Raw genomic sequence first — 18947 nt, 5'->3', positions numbered from 1 at the left:
CAATCAAAAACACGGTACTATCTATCTATATATGTAGGTACTAACTCAAACTTATATTAATTTATTATGTCTCTATGACGTCGTCTCCACACGTTACCTGCAATATTTTATAATCATGTTTTTTGTTACCTTTGCAAAATTATTTTTTTAGTGCTTCTGCTGCCAATATAGTTTATATACACTGACACAAATAATTTTATACTGATAGTGATATCTTTTGCGAATATAAATATGCATTTTCACGACCATCTGACGTAAATTGCGATTTTTTTTGGACTATGAAGCTTTTGTAGAAAGAGCTTTTTGAAATATCTTTAGTAGATTTTTTTTAAATTATTTAATTAATATACGTTTTCTTCTTGAATATTTTATTTATGCATTATTTATTTAGGGATAAGTAGGACAAGTTGGAGATTTTTTTGAGAGAATAAGTTGTATGTTTATGTATTATTATTATTTTTATTTTTAAAGCGGATATGGAAGTTTTGATATTTCTTTTATGATTTTCTATATCTTTCTATACATTTTGTGAGGTAATTTTTAAAAATTATTTCTTATTTTTTTTTGGATTTTGCTTTTAATATTTTACTTGATTTTGGTGTACAAGAAACGTCTTTATTTTCTACGTCATTTTGCTATTTTTAAATTAAAAATTAATATTCTTTTAATAAAAAAAAGCTATATTTTTTTAAATATTTTTAAACTTATCGATTAATGGCTATAAGGATATCCTTTTAAATCAATCTTAACTAAAAAATAGTCATTAAAAAAGTCTAAAAATAAATGAGGAAAACGTGAAAATGCATACTTTATTGCGAGTATTGGTAAGCTTACAATATTTAAAAAAAAATCCTCTCTCTACCTATAAATAAACTTCTTATCTACAAATGAAAGAGATACAAAATTTTCCAACTGAGCTTTGCTAAATCGCTTTGGGAAAAATCCTCCTAACTCCGACATTCTTAAAATATCTCTAAAGTCTGGCGCGAATATTTCTTATTGTCCACATTTATTTTCATTCTCTCCGTTTAATGAACATTGGCTCACGGTGACTTATTGTTTTAATGCATTGTACTACTATATTCTTGGGAAAAATCTTTCAGAGGGTGTGTGAGGGAGGATAGGGGTGTTTAATCGTTGCGTGACAATCTGTTGGAGATATACCTACTTACGCTTGATGGGGAATTCAATATCAATGGCATGGATTATTTCGAGTCTGAATGTTCCTTTTTTGCTCATAGAGGGGTAATTGACGACTTTGTGGAATGGGGAATATGGATATGAGCACTAAATAGGGGGACATGGGGGAAGAGCTGGGTGGGTGAACGCCGTACAAGGGGGTGGAGGATGGTGGTCCACTACACGAAGCTTTCCTTCTTGAGACGTGGCAGTGCTTCAAAGTCAAATTGCAAATGGGCATCATCAATTCCGTTGCACTGTGGAATGAGAGTTTCCTTCTCACGTTCGACAACATCGTGACTGGAATCCTTGTTTTGGGGACCGTCTTTGAATTTAACACGAGACTCATGGTGGTGGATGCTCAACAGGTTGCTCGTAGAGTCCACTTGTCCACCCCCGAGAGATTCGACCCTCGGCTGGGGCTGCTTCGCCTGGGAGTTGGTGGTGGTATTCGTGGTCACCGCATTGGGGGGTGGTCCGGCTGACCTAAATAGATCCACATCAATCTCCGTTTGGCCGTAATTCGATTGTGTTTTCCCATCGAAATTTGCGAGAGCTGCCACTTTGGCACCCACTGCCACCCCAGACGCACCTCCTGCGGCGGATTCCTTCTCCGTCTGCTGCCTCCGGTGCTTATCGCCACTATTTGAGGTGCTGAGATTCGTTGAGGTTGTGTGGAAAGTACCCTTGCGTGTGCCGGTCAGCAATTTGCTGCCCACCAATCGATGGCAACGGAGCAGCGAGAAGAATCCCTGACGGAATTTCGATGACATGAGATTGTAGAGAACGGGATTGATGGCGGAATTGAGGTAGAGCATAATGCGGCAGAAGTAGAGGAGGTTGTAGTACGCTTCAAAGCCGAGGGACATTATGGCTTCGGGTGGCACCACAATAATCCACAACGTGAGCGCCCTGAAGGGTGAGAGGCAGACGAAGAAGGAGAATATCACGGCACTCAGCATAAGAATCACCTGTTTGCGGTACTTTAGCACATGTCTGTGGCCATATGATATTAGTCCTGGATTATTCATGAGATGTCGCGCAATCACCGAATACAGGACCACGAGAATCAAGAAGGGGATGACGAAGAACAGCACGATACTTCCGACGAAGAAGGAGGCTGGCCAGAGCTTATCGGCAGCCGTTATGCATACAGCAAATTCACTTCCGTCCACATTCGTCTCATTCGTATAGGTCGCTATGGAAAGTATAGGACTGGAAGGGATGAAAGTGGTGTTATTTAGATAGAGGATCTCATATCTCTAATCCAGATAGCAATGAATGTAATAATTTTTATTAAAAATCTAATTTAAAATGCTTTTTTTTTTTAAGAAATTGTGCTCAAAAAATTCAAAGGAAATGTGTGGAGAAAAGAAAATCAAAAATTCTTTAAAAGGCTTTAAAGAAAATTATTTAAAGAGACAAATTGAGAAAGGTGTAATTAGGTCATCTTTTCAAAAGATTTCTTTTAATGTAATTTTATTTGTTTTATGGAGCAAATACTAAAGAAAAAAAAAGAGATTAGAGGCAAAGATAAAATTATCTCAATTTCAAATAATTCGAGAAAGAAGGAGAGAGTTCATTGCCTATATTTACAAAATTTCCTCTTCATTCGGTATTGCGTAGGGCGTGGGAGGGATTTTCTTTATCGTAAGAAATACATCTCATGACGTCTTTACCCATTTTGCTTAATCAGAAGCCCTACTTGACATCATTTTCTTTTCAAATAATTTTCCACACATTTCCTTATGCATTAGATAAACATGGGGAATTTATTTGAAGCAGTGCCGTTGGAATATAAATAAAAAGAAATCTTACCTGTATGGAATGTATGTACATAATATTGCGTTGCTTGAGGACCACCTCTATGTGTTTTTTGCCCTATATTTACATATCTTGTGTGCTCTTTTTTACTCTTTTACTATCTCAAGAGCACATGACTCAATGAAATATTTACAGCGCATCTCTCGTACTATATACAGCAACTCGATTTTTTTTATGTACAGCATCACATGCACCATTTTTAGGGATTCTCTCTTTCAAAATAAAAAAAAAACTTTCTACAGAATAATTTTTGCGACACTACTGCACGCATTTTTTATTCACACGACACAAAAATACTCTCCGGAGCTTTTTTTTTCAGGGGGAAAATCTCTCCATGTTGAAGGGAAAGGCGAAAAGAACTACAGAGAGAATATTTTATCATATACTACAGCATGTTGTCAATAAAATACGGGTATATTATCACAATTAAAATACCAATACTACACATACATTTTCTATTTAACACTTTCACTACAATAAATTGTTCAATTAAAATGAATAATGTACTAAAATATATATAATATGGTTAACAATATTAACAAGATGTAGTTTGAATAAATTTTACAAAATAAATTCACAAATTTCATCTACTAATACAATGCAGAATGTTTGTGGGATTTTGTTACATTTTAACTATTATTAACATTATAATTTTTTTTGCATGGTGGGAAGGGGTATGAAATTGAAGCTTTTTAATAGCTTTGGGTAATTAAATTGATTACAAACATTTCTTTTATCTATTTAATGGGCTTTAAAATAGGGTTTTTAATTTAAAGGTTGTGCATTTTGTGTTATTGAATTACCTAAAATTTTTATTAGGAATCCAATTAGATAAACTTTTAAAAGAAAAGGTAAGTATGTTTATAGAGATGTGGGTGTATGAATGATGTGTAGTTGATTAAGACAATTAATAATGTCCTTAAAATTCTTTAAATCCTCCTGAAAATACCTTTTAAAATTAAAAAAGCAATAGAGAAATAAGAAAATTCATCAATTGTTTGGTGGATTTGTTACTGAACATCCCTGTGTCTTGAATTGATAATTTTTACGCATTGTTTGATGTACTTGGGTACAAAAGCCCTTGGTGTCGTCCTCATTGGATTTAGCCATGGTACTCTGGTGGTGCTTGGTGCTCGTTTTTATCACAATCGCCTCCCTGAGTTCGGCTGTGTCACCACCACCGAGGAAGGGAGTGGAAGATTGTCGAGTGACTCTTTTTTCATGGTATACATCATCATTTGTAGCATTGTCATTTGTCCCCTCATTGCCCCATCGACATGCGTTCGGTCCCCCATTACGTATTCTCACGTCGTCCATGGACAAGGTCGTCCTGTAGCAACTGCTGCTCTTCCGGCTGTTGACGCTGTGCGTTAAGAAACTTGATGTGGTTGTTGTGTTGAGGGGTGTCTGTTGCTTCTGGCGCGTGCACCACATTTTGGCACTCGTGCACTGGCAATACCAGCAACATAGCCGTGTGAACCCCTTGCGGAATTTGGACGACATTAAATTATACAGAATGGGATTTATGGCTGAGTTGAGGTAGAGCATAATGCGAGAGAAGAAGAGAACATTGTAGTATCTCTCGGCACTCACACCTTTCACATGTTCATCCGGTGCTATCACAATCCACAGCGTCAAGATGCGAAAGGGCAGCAAACAGCTAAAATGGGCAATCACCACCGTGGCAATGATCATCACCACCTTCTTTCTCGCCTTATGGCTCAATTCTGACTTGGTTGGGCGCAGCCTCAGCATTGATATGTCATTCGATATAAGATTTTTGGCAATAATTGAGTAAAGTATGATGAGAACCATGAGGGGTAGGATGAAAAAGACGGAAATTATCATGAGAAAGAAGGAAATTGTCCATACATTTGATGCCTGTGTTAAGCACACCGCCACGCGACTTCCATCCACATAATCCATATTCTTGTATTCCGCCACCAAAAGAATTGGGCTGCAAAATTATTGCAATTTATGTCGATTTTCTTTCAATCAACTTTTTGTTCGTTTTGTTTGATAAAAGCGAGAGATTTTTAAAGCAACACGGAGAAAGAGAAAAAGGACAGAGGAGGAGCTTTTTTTTCTCGTCAATTTATGCTGAAAGGAAGCATCATAAATTTTATTGTATTGAGATTTATTCCGCTAAAATTGTTCTTTTCTTTCTTGATTTGTATTTCTTTAAATGCCCCCTAATTGCAAAGCTCTGATTTATCGTTAAACGAGTATATTGGACATTTTCTTCAGGCACCTCAGGCACCCATCAAGGAAGTCATTCTTTCATTGTATCAATTTATTCTCACCACGTGGCATTTTAATGTTGCTACGTATTTGTTGATTAAGATTCTACAAGGATTGTATAACTTCTATTGTAGTAGTAGATAACACATAGTTTAATGTGCCATTAATTGTCACGTTTTCTATATAATGAAGTGCCATTTATTATGCAATGCATAATAATCCGTAATAATCTTTTCAGTACCTACTATTGCTAAAAGTACCCACCACGTATATAGCAGGAATACAGTAGGAGGATTTGGGGGTTTTATGCCGCGCTTCTAAGCTGTATACAAGCTCATTTCGCTTGTACACCAATAATTTTTCATAAAGCTTTTTATAGGGAAAATTTATGTAGTTATAAAACATAAATATGGATTTTGTAGATTTTATTAGGTTGTTACATATTACACTTTACAAGAGAGTGTGAATTATGGCTTATTACAGCGGCATGTCAAGTATAAAATTTGTCAATTGATTTAATAGTGAATCCCCATATAATGTATCCCTTAAGTTAGAAAGGAAAGAAGATTCCTTTTTCGCATGCAACGTTGACATGCTATTCCCATGAATAACCACGCGTTTGCCGCAATTCTCAAAGAAAGAAGAAAGAAAAAAAGCACAAAAGCTTCAGTATCTTGTTTCTTTGTCACACAACCACCCACTCACAAGCATGGGTGGATGGGGGAGCATCCCGCATTCCACAAGAGTGTTTTCGTTTTTACGTTTCATAAAGTTTATGCAATTCTATCTATTGTGCTATATGGCCACGGATGCCGTAATAACTTCGGTCTATGGAGCACCCCGAAAAATATGTATATGTTGGTACATATATATTTAGTATTTTGTCCATCTTTTTCAACAAACGGACTATTATCGAAAGCTTATCGCTGTTATAAATTACTTTTGCTATTCTTTGCAAAAATTCGCTCCTCCACAGTCTTTTCTTATATTCAATTCCTATTTGAGGAACTTGAAACTTTCTCTCTCACTTCTTTTTTTCTGCTCCCCATCATCAATTCTATATACTCTCTTGGTGTGTTTATTATGTGCTATCTTGTGGATCTCCTGGTCTCTCTCTTTGAGCGTCTCTTTGTCTAAAATAGGGGTTTTGTGTCCGAGGATGCCCTTGATTTAAAAAAAAAAAGAGCAAAAGATCTTTCCCCTACAGATAGATAACTTTCTACAATTTCAATTGATTTTAATGTTTGCACATTCATGTTTTTTTTCCATCTTCATTGCTTCATATGTCGGAGGAAATTCATTGGATTAAAAAAAAGCTCCACCACCACCCGATGGAATCATATCAGTATTCATATAACGATATTCTGGACGAAAAATCAGCATATTGATTCGTGACAATTTATGCCACGAAAAAAATTTTATTATTCAGCTTATAAAAAGTTTGCGATCTGTTTAATAGAATATATGCCCCAGAAAAAAATATTCACTGAATATATTTTCAATTTCGACCACAATTCACAAATGGAGATGTGTTTAAGGGACGATATTTGCTTCTCTGCAGGAAATTCAGAAAATTTAATGAGGCTCTTGAAAAATTTATATTTGACAACAATAAGGAAGAAATTTTCATATAAAATATTACATGTCGTTTTGTGTTCGCTACACCTCCCAGAGAAAATGTATTCCACCACACACTCTGGCATATATCCTTCGGAGTTTTATCAGAAATTTCAGTCAGGTTTTGCGGATCATACTGAATGGTGTAAGTGGCTTATGTATGATTGAGATGATGGTATTGCAGAGAATTTGTGCAAATAATTTGCTTTAATTCTAAAACTATGGAAAACTATGCTTTTGCGGTAAGGTGTGTATGAGAGCGCGCGTTGAAAAGTTTAGAGCTTTTCGCATATTCGGTTAATAAATTGTTTGAATTGCAAAATCTTTGAGTTTTCGAGGAATTCCTATGAAATAAAGTGATTTAGATCTAAATCTCTTATGGCGGAAATTATTAATTAAACTTTTCATCTTTAGGAACTTCCTCTATTAACCCCCAAATCACCGTGTTACCATACATATTTCATAGATAATAATCTCAATGGGTTTATTAACTATTTTTATGAACGTCGAAAACAGGAGACATAATAGTAAATTTAGGACATCATTAACTACAAGTCATTCTACATTTCCCCTTGAACATAAAAAGAAAATAATTCTCTGTCTTCGCAGTTCGTGTGGATTACAAGATATTTAGGACTCTTCGAATAATCCTTCGACATTGTCTCTATAGGATTTTTTTTGCTCTCGCAGTTAAGACACGATGCATCTCTTTTTGAGGGAGCCTTGAGAAATGCCGCATTGTGGATATAATTAAGTTTGCAGTAGAATGGATCAATCTTTGATTTATTCTTCTGAGATTATATTTTATTTCACATGAAATGAGATAAAATGAATGATATTTATAAGATTATTATAGGTAATAAAAGTGTACTAACTATCATTTCATTTCGCTTGATGATTTTGGCTTTTCATGAGAATTCATTGCTATATTAACCACACTAAATTTAACGAATTATTACTCAAATAAACAATTTAGTTGAATAACTTAAAGCCATGAAACGAGGGGAAAAAGCTTTATGAACTTTTGGTCAGATGATGGACAAGGGTCACTTTACCTCATATACATATAGATATTACGAATTATGACCCAAAGGAACTTTATGAGTTAGATTAAGATATAATTTTGTTAAAATATATAGATCGATATGTCAGGCCTATTTAATCATATCATCCCATATATACACTGTAATTCAGATTTTAGTTATCATTACTAAAACTGGCACTGACTGGACTTTAGTAGAGAATTTTAGTAAAGAAATTTTTACTAAAATTTTAGTAGTTGCTCAAAACGAAAAATTTTAGTTCTCTCAACAGAATATTTAGTTATGATTATTAAAATGTTTTACGTCTGTATATTACTAAAGTTTGGGAATGTCAACAGAGGTTTTTGTTGATAAAACTATTTATTCTAAATTCTTCGATTACTAAATTTTAGGAATGAGAACAGAAATTTTCATTTACATGACTATAGTTGTTAAAAATTCTTGGATTACTAAAGTTTAGCCATGCTAACTGGAAATCCAGTTTGTTTGACTAAAAAAAATTAAATATTGAATTTTGATTTAAAAAAATAATTTTTTATTTCAATTTAATTTATATTACATTGTATGTAATAGTTATAATAATTAACTAGGCAGGTATCCCGTTTTGAAAAGCCTTTTTGTTCAGTGAAGTTCGGCAGATTCATGTGAGTGTCTTAGCGTCATTTTCTTCCAAAGTACCCTTTCAAGGAATCGCGAAAGTTGTGTTCTTTATGTCAGTTGGCGGAATCTGTAAATGAATTACATAAAAATTAATTTCCTAAATTTTCTGATGTAATATTTTTTTACTTTATATATTTTATGAAAAATGTATTTACCTTTAAACTTTATTTCTCGTGATTTGATTTCCTCTGTCCTATCTCAATCAATGTTTTCAATCATAGACTCTATCCAGGTACAGACAAGACGGCTTCGATGAGAATATGACCCATTTTCCGGTTGTTTATTGTAGTCTGATTAACTGCAAGGTAGTAAAATCATAGAATTTGCAAATAATTTGATAAAATTAATGGAAGTAACTCATACAGAAAATACAGTACCTTTTCGTGTTTATCCTCTTCGTTCAATCTAAGTTTCCAAAATTTGATTACGGGTTGACAGCGCTTGATATGCGCTCATTCGGTAAAATCTGTTAAATTAGAACAAGAATTAATATTTTGGATTTTATAAATTGATAAGTTTTTGGATGCAATATATTTCACGGCAAATGTGTAGGTACTTACCTTTACATTTTAATTTTTCCCATTGGATTTCCTTTATCCTGTTTCAATTATTATTGGGGATGGGCAGACCATTCAGGTACAGACAGGAAGGCTTCGATGAGAATATGATCCATTCCTCTTCCTGTTTTATTGCAAGATAGTAAAATCATATAATTAGTTGGTTGAATTCAAAGTTGATAATTTTATTTGTTGTAAATCAATTCGTAATATAAAGAATTGTTATTCACTTAAATTATACAATACCTTGTCATGTTTATCCTCTTTTTTTAACAATCGGCTTTTCCACAATTTTCACTCTCAAAACTACTATACAAATGGATTAAATTTACTTTTCACATATCATATTGATTGAAGACAAAATATTTTGCGTACTTTCGATGGAAAATTCCACAAAGAACTGAATATTGTGAAATACTTTAGAGGGTGCTGAGGAGAAAAATTTGTGTGTGGGTAGGAAAGGGTGAGAAAAAATGAGGCCTCCGGTATATGTGTTGGATATGTGCCACAAAGAAATCTTCTGCGTGCATTTTTTTCGGGACCTCGGCACCCCAATAAAACAATAAAAATAGTTTGAGATGCAACATCTTGCATTGGAACAAAGACAATATATAAAAGATATTACGTCTCTTATATTTGCGCAAATTAACTTGATCAGAAATAATTATTATCAAATGATATAGAGGAAATAAAAAAAACCTAATTTTTTGCTAAAAATTTAATTGGTTTAAAAATGTGTCACTTTAGTGATATCAACTAAATTTTTGATTGGCGTGGCGAAACTTTAGTAAACGAAGAAAAAATGATTGTAGTCATTAATCCTAAAATTCTAGTTGACATAACTAAAGATTTTTAGTAGTTATGTCTTTACTGGAAACTTTAGTAAAGAATTTGACTAAATTGCCTACTAAACTTTAGTAAAAGAGCAATAAAACTAAAAATTTTAGTTACTTTCACTAAAAAATTCACAGATAAATAGAATTTTAGTAAAGGTAACATAAGACTTTAGTGATTCCAGGCAACATAACTAAAATTTTATGTTATAATTACTAAAAATTTTAGTAAATGTTGCATTACTACAGACTTTAGTAGCAGTTTACTAAAAAAATGAATTACAGTGTATAGTCAGATTAAATGGATATATATATATATATGCTGTATAATATATATTTTTAATAAAAATTCATGATGAAATATGATAAATGAAGGGATGCATGGCTTTTATTATTCTTCCGCAAATCCTCTTATTTTCATTTTCCGAAGGGCGAAGAAGAAAAATCTCATAGAGACTCATCAATATGGAAGAGGATTTAGTACTCAATCCAGCAATTTCCTGCGTGTGTGGTGCTTTTAAAAATTACATCAATTATATCGATGGAATTTGTATCAATCAACTTCCAAAAGGGGTCACATTGGGGTCATTTTGAAATTGCCATGACGTGTTGGGGGCAGCAGCAAAAAACGGGGAATTTTGCTGAAGAAATCAGTTTGATTGAATTGAATTGGCGCAATCGGTGTGGATAAAGTTGCCATTCATGGTTGATGGAAACATTTATTATGTTGACATGTAAAAATCATAATATAAGGGATGGTGAATGATATGCGTACGGATGTATAAAAACACAAACGAATTTATCTCTTCCACTCATTTTCGTTGTATTCTTCTAACCTTGTTGTTGCGAGCAGCACCACAAACAAAAAGAACAAACTTGCGGTAGGGTTTAAGGAAATACGCGTCCTATCGCACAAAAATGAGGAAATTTCTTTTGACTGATGCCCGGATATTGAATTAGTCCATGTATTGAGGTTGCCTCTCTATTTATGTTCTCATTGATTTGCCATGAGCAAAACACTTCCATATATAGGGGAAAATGATGAAAGTTACTTAAATATCGGTGAAATGTGTCAATAGATTAGGGAGTATACCCGGGCATAATACAATTTAACGTTGCTAAATCCCACCCCCTTACGCAGCTCACTCTCCCTTTGACAGATTGTGCCTCTGCGTAAGCGATATTGAATCCCCATAATTCAAAAATTGGCAAAAAAACCTTATTAAACCATCTTAGAGGCATTCATGTTTAAAAAGATAAAGATTGTCGTAAAAAGTTGGAAAAATTGCATGATAAATATGTCAGGGAAATATTTTTTTCCGTTACAGTGGATCGCGTGTTTTTGTGATTTTAAAATAAATTTTGGAAGCGTGGATGTTAAACTTCCTCAAGTAATGGGTGGAACATGTTTTTTTTCTTTTGAGGAAGATTTATGGACTCTTATTCTGTCAATGCTCGAGAACAGGTTGATGTGGTTGTTGTTGTTGTAAAAAAAAGTACTCCCGCACCGCATGGAGGCTGAAGAAATTGGAATTGTGAGAAGGTGGAAGAGATTACGGATACGGTTGTAGTAAATTTTTCTTCTTCTCGGAAAATACTCCACACTGAATGTAATAAACAGGGTGAATAGGATTACTGATCTGGCCTATATTAGAATTTATAGTAATATGCGTCATTTTTTTTTTACATTCTGCTGATCCTATCTTCCCACTTTCATCACTATATACATACAACATAAATAGTTCATTTCCTCATTATGTTTATGCTCATGTAATATTGTGTGTAAAGTATATAAAATAACCAACCTCATTAGTGGTTATAAATTAGTTTGAAAATTATTGAACTTGACTTAACTTTCTTCACAAAAGGCCTCCTCCTCGGAAAACTTCAAAAGACGCAAAAAGATATTCAAGTTGAGGGCGGTGAGTATTACAGATGATTTTAATTTTATGTTATATATTTTTTTCTTCATTTTTTCTATGTAGAAAAAAAGACGAATGAATTTGTCATCAAAGACTTTTATGAATACTCACGCGTGGCACATGTTTGTATATAACAAGATTTTCACATTTGTAACTCCGATGCGTTTAATAAAAATCCAAGCAGATTGGCAATTAATTCAAGTGGAATAACTCCCCAATGATATTTACATAGCACATAAGCACTAAATACAGATATGATGATTTCGGAGGATCATAAAAATCGTCAACTTCTTTCTTGTCTGTAAAACATTTTCTCGTGGAAGGTGTGTGTGTGGGGGGTGTAGTAAAAGTTTATATGTAATACAATTTAATCTAATAATCTCTCGCCATTCCGAATAATGCCTGAATCATAGTAAAGTTTATTTATATAATACATTCTATAGTAAAATGATGATATACAAATTTTCTCATATATACACGCGGTATGAAACATAAATCACAAAAAACTTTTCTTATGTCTATCGGGACTGGCAAAAATATTTACACACGCGTTTTGATGGCAAAAAAAAACAACAGGGAGAAAAATCTACCTAATAAATATCTATACATAATACCATGTGAATATTACCTTCAAAAATACACGAAACTATAAAGTCAAAAAGAAAACTTGAAGAATTTTTCACGCAAATTCCATTAGATAATTATCTAAAACTATCTTGCTTTGTATGAGATCAAACAATGAATCCTTTGTGAAAGCTTTTTGGGGGTTTATTAAACTTAACAAAAATATTTTACGAAAATTCCCCATAAACCTCAGAGGAATTTAGAAACCAAATATATTTTCAAATTGAGCACTAAATGGAAATTCTCTCACAAACATTACAATATTTCCCAAAGCTACAAATCATCGCATAAAATCTGAACCAATTAGCGCAATTTCCCTACCAAAAGGGAGGCACTAAACAAATGTTCTCTTTGTGTGTTATATATACAACAAAATCTAATTATGCATGCTGATCCCTTCAACTTTTATTACCGTGAGAAAAAAAATATAGCAAAGTGTTTGTCTAACTCTACTATTTGCCAACTGTTGTTAACATTTCAAAGAAAAGTGATTAAGCAATTGAAATTGAAGTTCGACACGGACACAGAGAAGCAGAGAATAGTGCGAGAAGAAGAAAAAAAATCTGGGGGTGTCTTACCTTGTAAAGAGTGCTGCTACTATCCATGCTGTGATACATATCAAGATAGCACGGGCCTTGGTGCACACGTAGCCAGCCTTAAGGGGTTCGCAGATGGCATAGTATCGTTCGAAGGAGATGGCTAGGATTGTTAGAACACTCGCATGAGCCACTGTAAGTTCCACAAATGGTACAGCTTTGCCTAAGAAAAAACGGATGATAAATCAATAGATTTTTTTTTCTTGTATTAAATTGGCAGTTGATTCTTCATCTACAAGGTGCATCAGGCGAGGGGTCATGTACTTATCAGGAAATTTGAAATTGATACCCTCTGAATTGAACTCTGTGACTTCAATTTCCCCTTTGGGAAGTTGATGAGAAAAGCTTCGTAAAATGAGCTTTTTTTTGAATCTCATGATTGTTTCTTTTTTGCCAAATTTTCATTTAAAGTAAACATTTCAATAATGCGAATACTCATACAATAAACTTCAATACACTCTATTAATAGGTACTCTCACTCCTTTTAATTTTATTACTCAAACCATCAGAAAAGTCAATTTATTTCAAAGAAGATTTTCAACCAATAAAATGTAGCATGTGAATAAAATTCCCATTGAAAGGAAATTTAATGTTTTCTTTTTGAGAAAGATAAAACCAAAATTTAACAACTTTTATTGACAAGCATGGCGATATTATTTTACACGGAAAATCCTTTTCAATAGTTTCTGTGGCTTTTACTGCGGCGGGTTTTTCTTAAATTTCTCCTCGTGCACACTTTTTCTCTCCCTAATGCTGTGTCAGTCTATCTACGCTTAGGAGTAAGTACATAAGGATAATTCTTATGTACATGCGGCTAATACACAAGGAGCACACTTAATATTCAGTAATTGTATTTAATTAGTTGGAGGGAAATTTCGAGCATTTGTTTCTCCATCCCACCAGAGACACAAGTCAATATTATTGTTTGGTCTCCAAGTTGAAAGGTCAAAAAAGAAGCTCCTCTAGCATTGAGGATTTTTCTCGAAAGCTTCCCGCCAAGTATATATTTTTTAATAAATTATTTCAAACACTTTCGAATATTTTCAATGTTAGTTTTCCTGGAATTTTCTCAACATACATACATTTATTGGCATTTTCAAATTTCCACGAATTGATAAAGTTTTAATAAAATTCTAATCAAGAGATATCTTTGATCATAAGAGTCATTTACACACACGATTACATTAAGTGTGTAAATGCACCACTCAATGAAATGATACACAAGAAGTTAATGGAAAACAAATTGACTATAGATGCTAAGAAATATGATACAATTAAAGTGGTTTGAACATAAATAATGATATACAAACATATGAAGCATGTGTCGCTTAAAGATGAACACGAAGTCGTCTTTAAGCAAATTTGGGAACTTTGGTGATTTTATCAAGAATCTCACCCACAGTGCGGGACATTTGCATTGGAAATATGCTAATAAAGGGAGTAGGAGTTGGAGTTTATTCTAAAAATAAAATATCTCTTAAAGTATAAACGTAACAAATGAACCAAGCCATTGTACGTCAAGAGAATATTTCTGAAATCAGGAACAACAATCATGAGAAAGGATTTCTATGCAACAGATGGTATATAAACTACATAAAAGATTATATAAATAGAGAGATGAATTTTAGAAGTATATAACCATAGTCAGTCCGAGTAAAGCCTCTTATTGACTAAATTTATTCTTATTGAAGCTGCACGAGTTTTTCTTTTAATAATTTTTAATTCTTAACAGAAATCTTGAGCTTTTCTTTAATTAGGAAAATCATTAGAAAAATAAAATGTTGAATAACATTTCTAAATGTAACCTTGTGCATTGCAATCAATTGTTCCACACTGTAGGTGCAGGTCCCTCCACTCTGAAACCGCAATACCTTTTACGTTATCCCACCCACGCTCCCTTATTAGATAGTCTGTATTCTTTGCCATATGATTCTTTCCCCCAAAGATACATTTCTCACAAGGATGTGGTCTGGGTGGAAGTTTAATATCTTGGCACTGTGATGTATGAAGATGGAATATGAAAACACACGAGCTTTCATGAAAATACATTAAATATTATCCCAAAAAATCACTAATTTGTTCATCTCAGAACGATATAATGTTTGGAATAAAATCTCTCTCTCTGTGGGAGAATATTTTCGCGTTTATGTTTCTAAGAAGATCATCAAATTCCACCACCCACACAATAAACCTTCCATTGAACTAATTTCTCTTATGTGCGGAAACCTCTAATGATTTTCCTTTAGAGTAAATTAACGTTGAGAAAAGACATTGAACTTCTCACGTGGCAATAAAGATGAAATAAAATTTTGAGATTGATAAAATAATCTCAATCAATGGAAATGGAAGAAATGTTGAGGCAGCAGTTGAAAAGTTGGTGGAAAGCAATATTCACGCGTGAAAGTAGGTTAAAATATCTTCCTCGAACTCTTTCTTAAAGTTCTCTTAAAGCTATTTTGGCCAAAATAAATTTGATATATGCTCTTTGTGTTTCATTAAAGCATAATTTGATATTTGCTTCTGATAAAGGAGTAAATGAGTTTCATGCTCTATACATATTTTTTGTGCGAATTCAATGGGAGAAAATTTATTGGCAAACATACCCGACATCTATTTATAAATAAAACGATAATGAAGGTGTCCCTTCGTGGAATATAAGTGAATATACTTACACATTTCTTGACCGAGGACCCATGTTTCCGGTGGTGTATTGACTTCGACGAGAACAGTCGGTGTGCAAACGAGGAGTACCAATAAATCGGCAATACTGAGATTGGTGAGAAAGATGTTGGTGGAGTTTCGCATGTCTTTCGTCTTCAGAATGACGATGGGAACCTTTTTGTATCCCGTGGTGTCATTGTAAATGAAAATAAGAAATCAATACTTAGTAGATGATAGTTTCATGGTGGAAAACATGAAAATATAATCACAAATACTGTTAACACTCTCCTATATACATGTATGCTGCGCAAAAAGAAATCCTGCATGGTCATGATTTTTCTCAAAATCACACCCCCATGTGTTCAACTGCGATATATACTTTAAGGAATGCAGTAAATGTCTGTTTGGAGATTTGGCGCACAAACTTTGCTTATTGCTTTCACTGACTTTCACTTATATGAAAAAAGATTCAACAGTTGGAAAATATTCTTTATGCAATATTTAATTAAATACAAGAAAAGCTCATCAGTAACTTAATTTTCTAGCAATATTAACTAAAATTTTTTGGGAATCTCAAAAATTTAAATTAAACTCCCAAATGAAACTCTTTGTTGAGAAAATTAGGCTGTGTAGGTTTAAATTTTGTAAAATTTCATAGGTGGAAAAAGCACAAAACTAAATTGCACAATATAATTAAAGTTGATGCCATAAACTGGATTTAAATAATTGAACAGGGGGTTTTAACGAGTATAATTAGGCATGATCTTTTTGCATGAGTTTACCCGCGAAATATGGGCTTGAAGGAAACAATGGGAAACACAGAGCCTGTGAAGAGTGTTAATTTATTTAAAATGCCGACACTCACCATAATGTTCCCGATGACACCGAGGCACAGGATGAGGATGCAGAGGACCATGGCAGTGGTGCGAATATAGGCAGGTATTTGTGGTTGGCCAAAATAATCAGTGGCATTGTGAGTGAGGTTGTCGGTGACAACGGCGGAATGGATGGAGCTGTTGAAAAGGCGAGCTAAAGTCGTGTTCTCCACTGCCGTAGTCTCGTTGTACGTTGAGAAACCATGAGGTGCTTCACTGTGAATTATTTCCACCGAGTGCACTTGCACCTGTTGCGCCGGAAAGTGAATAAATCCGTCGCTCTTCCGTTCTGATGGCCGAAGGAATTTTCTGAGAAAGCTCGAGGGTTGATTGAATGCACGAATGGATGATGTTATGTTAACTGTGCGAAATATTCCCGCGAAATACTTGATTACATTTGGTACGGTAATCACGTCGATCGATCGAATTATGCGGAAAACTTCCAAGAAGCTTTCCTGGAGCTTTTATAGAATTTCCACAAATCACTTCAACAGCTCCCAACTGGACACCACCGCGTGTTATCTGTGTGGGAAGTGCCAAAAAAAAGATGAAAGTTTGTCGTTTTAGTTTCCACCCCGTTGGGCACTACTGGGGCACTCGTCGATGGGACAACAAAATGCGTGCTGCCAGACAATTTTTGTAACAATTTGGAAAAGTGTCGGACAAGAATAAGCAATGAGGCTTGTTTATTTTTATTCTATCGCACGAAGAAGACTAACATATTGAGCCGGAGAAGTAGTAGAAGTGCCCATTTTCCCGTTGTTCCATATGGACCAAGTTGGGGTCGCTACACATAGCACACACTGTGGGGCTTTTCCCCAATGGAAAATGTCGAGCATTGGAAACGTTGATTGGAGACATATGGTTCTGATTGCTTTATGGCCCCACCACTCACATATGTTTATGTACTGCACTTTTTAACGAACTCCCCCGCATGTAAATTATTATTTCGCGCGAATTAATTAAGCCTCTGACTTTTTTTCTACCCAAAAAAAAAAGTTATAGCTCCAGACCACTTGAAAGCGAAAGTTTTAGCAGCCAGGACTTTTTTGAGTGGTCATTCAAAGGAGAATATGTACGTTGTGAATCATGCTTGTTCTATATTTTTTTTGAATGAAACAAATAAATAGAGGAATCATCCACCAAGATAGCATGACGATACACCTAAAGAGTGGGTGGTTGAACTACTACAATGTCTTCTTTTTTTAAGCATATTCTCTCTTTCTCTAGAGGTACTACGGCGATAGTACGAAATAAATAATTAATAAGTTCCATTTCTGTCACACTATTTTCCAGAACAATGAACTTTTTTTTATCCACGGCAATTTTATATAAAAATAATAATCATTGTTTTCACGTACCACAGGGGACAATCAGTGACACAATTTTCGACAATCATTTACATTTAAATTACAAGCTTGTTGGTAATATTTAATTAAGTATTTAATAGGTGTGGGGAGAAAAAGTGCGGTTGTATATTAAAAAATTATACCTGTTCAATTTGTCCTATTTTGGAAGCCTTTTTTTTTGCTTGTTCACATTATTATTTTAAAATAGAACATTGACGGAAAAAATAAGGCTCATTTAAATCTACCTTCAAGAATGACGACAGAAATAAAAATTCTTACAGCGAGAAAATCCCTAGGGGAGAGCGGGGTTAAAAAAGTCACTTAAGGGTTTAGAAAAAGCTCAAAATATCATATTTCCCAAACAGATAAAACGAAATGTATTGCTCAATTCTTTAGGAAATTTACTGCCCTACAACTCTTTCTCAGATCATTTTGTTCTATCTAGCTAGGAAATATGATATTTTAAGCTTTTTCCAAACCCTTAAGTGACTTTATTAGCCCCGCCCTCCCCTACACATTAAAATAAATTTATTATGTCATCGTGGGTGCAATTAATTTTTCAGGATTTGACGAAGAAGTTGAAGGTGGGTGTATCCGCATTATAAGATTTTTTAAGGAAATTCTAGATAAGAAATTAAAAAAAAAATCTTGCATAAAATGTTTATTTTCTCAATAAAGAAATTTATTTAATCGTAAGAAAAAAATGTCTTGAAAAGAATGACCTAAAATCAAAAATTATGAAAAGAAGGATATTAAATTCTAACAACATAATGCTTCAACGATTTAATTGAATGAAAAATAAAATTAATTTCTCGCGGGAGTTAGTAAATGTTTTGCACGCCCATATGGAACAATCATAATGTTTGAAATATCATAAACAATTTCTTGTTTATTTTCTCAAAATGCTATTTCAGCTTGGAAGTATCAACTGAAGGAAGCAACACAGCAGCATCCCATGGAGGATAT

General features: G+C 33.9%; 5 protein-coding genes across 15 annotated transcripts in view; 1 reads left to right on the top strand and 4 right to left on the bottom strand.

The window, feature by feature from the left end:
* The window catches only part of LOC129786498 (3'(2'),5'-bisphosphate nucleotidase 1), a 1077868-nt gene that overhangs the window by 217517 nt on the left and 841404 nt on the right, over positions 1-18947 (top strand). The window lies entirely within an intron of this gene.
* The window catches only part of LOC129786463 (insulin-like growth factor-binding protein complex acid labile subunit), a 454087-nt gene that overhangs the window by 217517 nt on the left and 217623 nt on the right, over positions 1-18947 (bottom strand). The gene's annotated exons all lie outside the window — the stretch shown is intronic.
* LOC129786533 (troponin C-like) overlaps positions 1-18947 on the bottom strand; it is a 431024-nt gene that overhangs the window by 217517 nt on the left and 194560 nt on the right. The gene's annotated exons all lie outside the window — the stretch shown is intronic.
* LOC129786431 (uncharacterized) overlaps positions 1-18947 on the bottom strand; it is a 414480-nt gene that overhangs the window by 217517 nt on the left and 178016 nt on the right. The gene's annotated exons all lie outside the window — the stretch shown is intronic.
* LOC129786834 (growth hormone secretagogue receptor type 1) lies at positions 606-17384 on the bottom strand. Its single transcript, XM_055822079.1, has 5 exons — positions 17352-17384; positions 16623-17093; positions 15769-15931; positions 13079-13259; positions 606-2394 (listed from the first exon to the last, which is right to left on the bottom strand). The coding sequence occupies exons 1-5, from the start codon at positions 17382-17384 to the stop codon at positions 1359-1361; spliced, it is 1884 nt and encodes a 627-aa protein (XP_055678054.1). The 3' UTR covers positions 606-1358.

Source organism: Lutzomyia longipalpis, chromosome 1 (genome assembly GCF_024334085.1).
Source record: "Lutzomyia longipalpis isolate SR_M1_2022 chromosome 1, ASM2433408v1".
In the NCBI taxonomy this organism is placed as follows: domain Eukaryota; kingdom Metazoa; phylum Arthropoda; class Insecta; order Diptera; family Psychodidae; genus Lutzomyia; species Lutzomyia longipalpis.
This window is presented reverse-complemented; position numbering and strand designations above follow the sequence as displayed.